The following is a 9,950-nucleotide window of genomic DNA, read 5'->3' as shown; positions in this document are numbered from 1 at the left end:
CAAGTCTAGAATTATCATATACAACCCTATCTCTAGAATTATACACAAGGTGACATACAAGTCAGTTATCATATACCCTATCTCTAGAATTATACACAAGGTGACATACAAGTCAGTTATAATATACCCCATCTCTAGAATTATACACAAGGTGACATACAAGTCAGTTATCATATACCCCATCTCTAGAATTATACACAAGGTGACATACAAGTCAGTTATAATATACCCTATCTCTAGAATTATACACAAGGTGACATACAAGTCAGTTATCATATGCCCTATCTCTAGCATTATACACAAGGTGACATCCAAGTCAGTTATCATATGCCCTATCTCTAGCATTATACACAAGGTGACATAGTCAGTTATAATATGCCCTATCTCTAGCATTATACACAAGGTGACATATACAAGTCAGTTATAATATGCCCTATCTCTAGCATTATACACAAGGTGACATACAAGTCAGTGAAAGACAAACATCTATTTGTCACCAACAAAATATTATCATGCCAAATTGTACATTTCTTTTCCTCAAATAAAAAATATCTCATGCAACAGCAACAGCCACTCAATACCTAAACAACTGATTCCATGATGTCAGTCTGCCATACGATGCTGTTTAATACATTAACATAAGTATATATACATAAGTATATATACTTATACTTATTTATAAATACATGCATGGATGGCCATATGTGTAGAGCACCAATCAGTCCTGGGACATAAAAAGAGCCTGTCTCTGTTGGAATAGGATGGATTAAAATACTGAATGCCAGATAAAGCAAATCTCTCTTCCAAATGTTACTCATCTCTTTTCTCGTTCTATTTTAAGAGCAATCATAGACGCCACGTTACAGATTACAGCTAAAAGTCCAGGCATATTTAGGCCATTCAAATCTAGACTACGTTTTAAACTCCATTATTCACAGTATTGCCAATGTTTAAATAAATGGCTTGAATAGGGACCGCCATACAATTGTGTGCAATGATGCTATTGTCTGTGGTGAAAAAGGGACAAGTTTGCCTTGTCTCTGGGTAAGTCTAAGTGCTCTACACAATGGTTAAATAATGAATTGTTAAACTTTGAAGAATACACAGATTAGCCCACAAAGTCACTTTGGCCTGGGAACCAGACAAAGCTGAGAGCTCGTTTGCTAACGAGTCTGGTTTTAGCCAGGGTAGTGCTTTGGTGCTTTGCCCTTTACATACATGTGGAGGACTGGGAGGCAGCTGGTTAATTGGGCTGGGTATAGTGGACAGCAGCCATCTGTTAACAAGCTTAACTTGAGAAATACTTAAGTGAATTAATCACAGACAGGGAGTGGGACAGATAGAGAGGTGAGAGGGGAAAGAGGGGAGAGAGAGGATAGAGAGAGGATAGAGAGGAGAGAGAGAGGATGGGGAGAGAGAGAGGGGAGATGAAGGGGAGAGAGAGGATAGAGAGGAGAGAGAGAGGGTGGGGAGAGAGAGAGGAGAGAGAGGATAGAGAGGGGAGAGAGAGGATGGGGGAGAGAGAGAGGGGAGATAAAGGGGAGAGAGAGGATAGAGAGGAGAGAGAGAGGATGGGGAGAGAGAGGGGAGATAAAGGGAGAGAGGAGAGAGAGGATGGGGAGAGAGAGAGGGGAGAGAGAGGATAGAAAGGAGAGAGAGAGGGGAGATAAAGGGGAGAGAGAGGAGAGAGAGAGGGGAGATAAAGGGGAGAGAGGGGAGAAGGGGGGTTGGTGATTGGGTACAAACAAAGGGAAGGAGGAAGAGATTAGGGGAGAAAGGGTGGTCCCAAACACTACTGTAACTATCCTTTATACTCTCTGACATGTCAGTCACTAGCCTGGGAATACCCATACCAACCTTTGACAAATTTGGGATTTGATATGCAGGTCCATCTGGCCAAGAGGCCATTAAAGCCTATATTTCCAATGTCCCTATAAACCATGGCCACGCAAATTCCATCGCTAATGAGTCTGCAGACATTTTCTGCCACCTGCCCAGACACCAGCGGCAAAACATTTTTAACTGACAAGCATTCGATAGACAATGGGTTTTATTTATCAGTGGCAACAAAACTAAATCGTAGTCTACGGTGGTGGTGTATGGGTTTGTGTCGAAAAGAATGGAATCTAATGTCATAGAACGTGGAAAGTGGAGTGTGCCACACTGATGTCAGTGCGTATGTGCATGTCCAAACTGCATGCCATGCGAGTGACCATTAGCCACAATATCAGTTCGATAACTGTGTTTTCAATTGGAATGTCAAAACTGGATGGGACGCGACACGTTGCGCAATTTTTTTAGCAGAACTTTGGCCAGACGTCCCCTTTCTATTTCCTATAGTATAAGTATTCCAAATGAAACCAAGATCCACGCACAGCCTGGTTAGGTGCAGGTAGATTGCAGGAACATACTTAAATAGCAAAAAATAAGATTGCTCTATCCGCACACTAAGATTGCTCTACCGCAAACTGTTGACTTTTACTCGATTTTATTCAGAGCAAACGCGTTTCGCATACAACGTCCTCAGGTTCGCTCCTGTCCGCTCCCTATAGTAGAAGTATATATACTCTGTTGATCCCGAGAGGGAAATTTAGTCTCTAAATTTATCCCAATCCGTGAATTAGTGAAACACACACAGCACACAGTGAACACACAGTGAGGTGAAGCACACACTAATCCCGACATAGTGAACTGCCTGCTACAAAGGCGCTCGGGGAGCAAGGTTAGGTGCCTTGCTCAAGGGCACTACTGGTCGGGGTTCGAACCGGCAACGCTTCGGTTACAAGTCCGAAGCACTAACCAGTAGGACACGGCTGCCCATTCGCATACATTGCTGTCACACACATTGTTCTGCTATTTTGAATGAGAAAGAAATACGACACAGTAGAACAGCATATTTCAGGGACCCACTGCGGGCAGAGAGCATTCAATGCTACACGACAGTTGGACACAATTTTATCCCCATTTACTCCGCCCCTTGACACTGCAGTGGTCTTCAACTGGAACCTCTACCTGTCATATCACTGGAACCTTCTGCCATAAGGAGATGGGCTCAGTTTAGAACAGTGGTACAGTGGAACAGTGGGAAAAAAAATCACGGGCCACCTAGCTAAAAAAACAAAAAAACAGTAGACCTACTTTAACAGTAGGCTATATTACACACAAAAGGCCTACTCACTGAACCACCTTGCTTATTGTCTTTGCACCCTGCTTTTTGTATCGGAGGATTCATATGATTTAAACTGGCGTAGCTTACATAGGCAGTGTTGCAGAAGTTGGTTCAATATTGCAAACCATTCATATCATATTTTACCATGTCTGCTTGCGGACCACTTCAGATAGCTTGCGGACCACCAGTGGTCCCCAGACTACACTTTGAGAAAAATTGTTTTAGAACTAGACCTCTGACTTCTGACTATCCTCTTAAGACTATAGTGTAACCCACCTAAGTGGCATGGCTTAAGAGCTCAAATGGAACATTTAATGAGCCCATTAAAGGGTTAGTGCCCAAAACAAAGGCAGACTCTCCTTGCATACTGCAATGTGATACACCTTTATTTCTACACCCATAGATAGACATACATACCAGAGAGTAACAGCTGCACATGCAAAAGTCACATAGTGCATGTGCACATATGATAAGTTTGAATTCTACAAACTATCTATCTATCTATCTATCTATCTATCTATCTATCTATCTATCTATCTATCAAACGATTTTTCTATAGATTGATCTAAAACAGCCACTGCACCTCAGTTCAACCTGTAAATGCCAAATAAGGTGATTGTGGCTTTCTATTACCTCTTCCATATGATTGACAACTATGGCAGGTGTCATTTTTTTGTCATTGTTCATTGTGCCATAACAGTATCATAGAGGAGCCATAAACAGTTCTAACAAACAATAATAACAATAATAATAACAAAACAATAATTGCACATGAAGTGGAAATGTTTATGAGTTACCATTCATACACAATGTATTTAACAAATCTGCAAATATATAGAGAGCAGAGGGCAGATGTGGATAATAAGCAATGGCCTAATATATCTTGGAAATGTATCGCAGTCCGGCATCTGCAGTGACATGTTCATGACAAGGCTTTGGTGTTTTGTTTGTTTTGCTTTTTTGTTTTTTCAAGTAGAGGTCAAGTAGAGTGCTTCCTTCGTAGTGCACAACGCCTGCTGTTTCGGAGGGGAAACCATAACCTGTTCCAACGCATCCGTGTCTGGGACAGCCAGAGGTCGGAAAACCACTCTAACACGCTTTTGACGTGAGCCAGGCGCTCTATGAGCTGCTATTCAGGCACCCTCATACCGTCTCGCCACGATTCCCTCCCCTTCATTTAGTGCGTGCTCAGACAGCAGCGAAGGTTGCTAACCCTACCATACAAACAAAACGGAAATATTCAAATGTCATGCATCATAGCGCACGCCTTTGTAATGTCAACATTAGGCTACAGTTGTTGGATACAATAACTTTGACGTCAGTGAGATGTTTGGAATAGGCTAGTGGAAAGTAAACCTGATCTATCTTCTGTTGAATACAAGCAAATGTGTTTTCTATGCATCTCTCTTAGTGTAGGCTATTTAAATAACTGCATCGGTAATTACTAATTGACATTTGTGCGTCTTCTTTGGTGGTATCAGATTCCCCGCTGTCGCCTTCCATCAATTTTGTTTCCTAGTCTGTCCGGAGAGAAAGCCCTTAGATGACGTCACGATCTCCCCACAAGATAAGCCAGAAATTTTGTCCCGCGCAGGGAATGATTTACGGTATAAAAAGACACAGCGACAGAGACGGTTTCTCACCGGAGAGGAACAGTAATTACAGGGGGCAGGGGAAAGTTTGACAACCTTGCTCTTGGCTGGTCTGAAGTCTGCATTCTACTACACTACTTCTCTGCAGAGGGCAGTTGTATGCACCCAAAGTTACACCGTGGCGCAAGTGAGGATCCACCCAAATTTACTTTCCAAGTCATTAATGAGAGTTTGTAACAACAACCGGTTGGGGAAGAAGACCGACGGCCAAAATGTGCAAGAAAAGGTGAACTTACAAGATTCAAGAGTGGACGCGCCACCCGCGAATCGGAAAATGGGCATGCTTAGCGTGGACCTGTTAGTGACTTTGCAGATCCTGCCGGGGTTCTTTTCAAACTGTCTGTTCTTCGTACTCTACGACTCGGTGGTGCTGGTGAAACGTGTGGTATCACTTCTGAGTTTTTCGGGGTCGGCGCCCGTGGGCGAGTGGCAGCGCATGTTAACCTCAGCCGGCGTGCGCTCAATATGGAACAGCTTTCTCCTGGATGCCTACAAACAGGTATGTGAAGCGGCACGACTGCCACTTCATTAGTGGGATACCTAAACAACCACAAGTGAAAATGGTAATTATTATAAATTCGGGTAGAACAAGGAAGGAAGTCCATCCGTAGTTATATTAGGATTAAACTATCTATCATTGCATTGTGCAAGACTATTCCATAGGCTATCGTTTTTTTTCCAGCTGAATTAAATTCTTTAAGTTTGTTCCTCAAACGGTACATAGACCGACAGTCAATGTCCTCAATCAGCTGAAAATGTCACCAAATGTCACGATTCCTGTGCTTGTTACTTTTTGACCAAAAAATCAAACAAAGCGCTATCACATTACAACAGAATCAGTATGTGGGCATTGATCGTTGTGCCCAGCTATGATGCCATAACTCAACTCCCAAGTCTGAGGAAGGGACAAAAGTTCATTCACACTTCGATAGTGGTTCATTCATAACATCTTCTTACGAAGAACTGCTTCCTTTACGCAATCATCCTTAATCTCTAGGCACAATTAATTTTGTAAAATTAGTAGGTAACAGTCCTAGTGACACTCCCCCTCACGCCTACACTGTACAATCTGTATTTCAAGCACTAGGCTACTTTCCTGCTACCGCTTCCCTTTCTATTAATATTTTCTAGGTCTTTTTCTTTAACTCTTGCTTTTACTTTACTTTCTAATGTAGCCTACTGTTTATAATAAATTGATGAATTGATAATACACATGAAATCATTTATCATGGTCTCTCATGAATAACTTTTAACAAGTAGCCTAGACTTTGTATGTATTCTTTATGTTAAAGATCATTAAAGGAGAAGTCCAGCGATTTTTCACATAGGTCACCAAGTAGCCTACTGTCAGTACAAAAAAAAAACCCTGAAAACAATTAGTTTTACCTAGCCTGAGTTGCTAGTTCCAACAGCTAAAGTAGCCAGGCAGCTACAGGATACACTCTGGGGGCATGTACATGGGGGCTCACGAACATGCCCCCAGATTGTAGCACTGCCTCTGTATCCTAGTGGCTTATGGGCTGGACTTGGCTAGCACACAGTCTGCTGGGTGTTGATTATAGACCCTTTCAACAATAAAAACAAAAACAATGCTTGAACGTTCTATTTGGGCCCCAATCTACTTCCTCTGCATTAAGATAACATATGGAATGTTAAAAAGGAAGTCTTGTGGGGCCAACTATGATGCTGATAATGGAACTCTCTTGAAAGGGTCCATACTTAGACAAAATACTTGTAACCATAGCAGCAGAAAACCAAGCAAGGCTTCAGATGATTTAGAGTAAACTGCCTCTCCCATGTAATGACAAACTCCACCAGGAACATGAGGAACTCTAACTCTCTCTCTCCCTCTGTGTGTGTGTGTGTGTCTTTGTGTGAGTGCATGTGTAATTGCGAGGGTCGATCCTTGTTTTGCCAAAATGATTACGTCACTGGCCATTTAAACATGCTTTGAGGTAAAGTTCCTGCATTACATTATGATTTAATAACAAGCTTTTTTTTTCTTTCCTTCTCCCTCTTGTTATCCAGGTCAAGCTCGGCAGCGAGGCACCCAACTCCAAGGTAGTGAAGGTCAACGGTCTGAGCAGCCGATGTCGCAGCCCCACCAGCGACCCCCAGGACGTGTGCCGCCTCCTCGACTTCGAGTCGTCCGACCGCCCTTTAGTGGTCAACTTTGGCTCGGCCACCTGACCCCCCTTCATTAGCCAACTGCCCATTTTCCGGCGGTTGGTTGAAGAGTTCTCCGATGTGGCGGACTTCCTCCTGGTCTACATCGACGAGGCACACCCCTCCGATGGCTGGGCCGCCCCTCCCATGTCGCCCTGCTCGTTTGAAGTGAGGAAGCACCGCAGCCTGGAGGAACGCGTCCTGGCTGCCAAGCAGCTCCTCGACCAGTTTTCCCTGCCCCCGCAGTGCCAGCTCGTAGCCGACTGCATGGACAACAACGCCAACGTGGCCTACGGCGTGTCGTACGAGAGGGTGTGCATCGTCCAGAAGAAAAAAATAGCCTACCTGGGAGGAAAGGGTCCCTTTTTCTACAACCTGAAAGAAGTCAGGCACTGGCTTGAACAAAGTTATGGGAAGCGATAATTTCCAGCCATGAGAGAGAGAGTGAAAGAGAGAGTGAGAGAGTTGCAGATCTCCTTCCTTAAAAAGAGAGAGTAATTTATTTTTGTACAGTGGTGAAAACAAGGAAGGTGTAATGCACTCAGAGCTGCGTGGTGACCTTAGTGAAGCCAAGTTTAACGTAACATCCTGCAACCACCAACAGTTCATCAGAAGAAAACGGACACTCTCCACAACCTTCAAATGACATGGATTGTGTTGTAAATGGACAAAGTCCAAGCTGGACATAGCAAACTCAAAGCGTACTCCTAATGCACTATCGATAACTATACAACATAACATTCACTATTAATGTCTTTCAAAATATTTCTAGTCAAAATCTCAACGCTACAGAATGCCACACAAATTACCCTTTGAAAAGAAAAACCAAATTGCTGAACAGAGAAAAAGCACAACTACCCAGCTTTTATACAAAAAAAGAGATAAATTAATTTATTTTATTGAGTTGTAATGTTTGTTGTTTTTACTCCATTGTAATATATGCCCAATTTGTATGTGTATGCACTTGCAAAGCTTTTGTTGAAGGTGACAATCTGTTAGGTATATTTTGCGTTCAGATGTACTTGTGCGGATGTCTCCAGCTTTGATGACTGTAACTCCATTGCTCTTTTCCATTGTCTCTTGCCAGCACATACTAGTATAATCACCAGACACACCACGCCTGATATTCTAAACAATGCTTAAAGCGCTAGCTCCAACACTAGACAGTTATCTATCTCACTGGCAGAAAACTTGCTTCACTCACTCATTTATTCAGTTATTCATTCATTCATTCATTCATTCATTCATTCATTCAGTTATTCATTCTTTTGATCATAGTTTCGTTTAAAGGCTAAGTAGCTGCAATGCATAGCTGCTGGAATTCAGAGAGGATGGTGGTCAGTGTTGGTGATGAAGGGGTGAGGTGCATGAACATGGGTCGTTGGATAGGGAAACGCTTGTTTATGAATCTCGGACACACAGACACATCCTCGGAAGTTCTGAGTAGTCTGGTGGTGTTGGAATACTGCACGTAGGATGCAGGAGAATTGGAATCAACTTGTACCAGGAAGTTTGACAAAAATAAAGTGTACGAGTAAGTCATGTGATTGACTTTAATGGTCCAAAATCACTTCCATGGTCATTAGTCCATCTGACAGGATGCAGAAACTGGTTTGGTGTCTAGACGGACTTGGTGTACGTATGAAAATCACTGACGAAAGGGTTTTTGAGCCCTGTCTCTGGTTGGATGAAAAATGACATCGGTCTGACTAGACGCAAAACTACATGCCTGTTGAAGAGTTCATAACCACTGTCTCATCTCCATGTCCATCTCCGCCGTACGGGGTCAGGGGCATTCCAAATGTTTCTCTTTTTTTCCATTTCCATGTAGTGCTGCTTTTTACGACTGAGAAAAAAAGGAGAGGCAACAAATAAAGTTGATACTGTGCTGCTGAACCTGAGCCTGGTCTGTCCTTCTTCCTCCTTCTGACTGTGGGAAACGCCAATGTGAGGCTGGGGTACGTGGAGGGAGAGAAGTCACTGGACGAGTTCAACCAGAGATACCTTTGTTTTGGGCGGGTGGTGTAGATACTCTATTGGTTAGTGAAAAACTGGGGGTTAGGGGGGCTCGGAGGGGGTCAGTGAGTCCACGAGTTTTCTTTCCATAAAACATGTACAATGATACGCTTTAAGTGATGAGTTCCAACTTGTGCGGCCCCTATCAAGTAGTGTGGCACCGCGGATTCTGGCTGACCCTCTGAACCTTTGGGCCTGCCAATAACAAAATAGCGAAAAGGCGAAGGCAGAACATGTTCTGGGGCTTGGCCAGGTAACAGAAGCCCTTCTTGAGGCCGGACATTGGCTACACAGGCAGAACTATTGAATCCTGAACCACTGAGACGTTATTCACCCCCCCCCCCGTTTGTCTCCTTACTCGAAAAAGCAAAAAAAAAAAAATGTCAAGCTGGGTCTCTGGGTTTCTGCCATTGTTAGAGGTGGACACATGAGAGTGCAGGGCCGGGCACAATGGAGTCGTTGCAAATCCACTCCAGGAAGGACCAGGGCACAGTGTGCTTTCTAAGGAACGTGTTTGGTAAACAGGCCCTGGGTGGAATCCTAAACAGGGTCCCGGGAAGTGTCCTCATTCTAGGACAATCTCCAAACACTATAGTCCTCTCACGGGTCCTCTCAGGACAGTGTGCTTATCCCCAAAGACTGCAAGTGAATTCATCAGGGAGTAGTCGTGCTCAACATTTAAGGAGTACTTTTACTCACAATAGTACTGACCCCTACAAATGCAAAGTTCGTTTGTGAATAAACATTAATTTTATGTAAAGGGAAACTTTTGGGCTAAATCAGGACTTGAATGTTTTCTCAGAAAACAATCTTGTGCCATATCTTCTTCACCCCCATTCATCAAGAAGCTAAACATATTCTCCATGCTAAGCAAAGTCTCTTTGAAATATGAATCATAGAAAAAAATTAATTCATCCTTGTCCCTAATGTTCAGTTTATCTTGGACC

The 9,950-nt window shown here is 43.2% G+C and overlaps 1 protein-coding gene across 1 annotated transcript; it reads left to right on the top strand.

Annotated features, from left to right (window-relative positions):
• The first annotated feature begins 4,749 nt into the window (after window positions 1-4,749).
• Window positions 4,750-7,886, top strand: dio2 (iodothyronine deiodinase 2). Its single transcript, XM_048227801.1, has 2 exons — window positions 4,750-5,320; window positions 6,850-7,886. The coding sequence occupies exons 1-2, from the start codon at window positions 4,985-4,987 to the stop codon at window positions 7,408-7,410; spliced, it is 897 nt and encodes a 298-aa protein (XP_048083758.1). The 5' UTR covers window positions 4,750-4,984; the 3' UTR covers window positions 7,411-7,886.
• The last annotated feature ends 2,064 nt before the right edge of the window (window positions 7,887-9,950 follow it).

Source organism: Alosa alosa, chromosome 19, assembly GCF_017589495.1.
Source record: "Alosa alosa isolate M-15738 ecotype Scorff River chromosome 19, AALO_Geno_1.1, whole genome shotgun sequence".
NCBI lineage: Eukaryota > Metazoa > Chordata > Actinopteri > Clupeiformes > Clupeidae > Alosa > Alosa alosa.
This window is presented reverse-complemented; position numbering and strand designations above follow the sequence as displayed.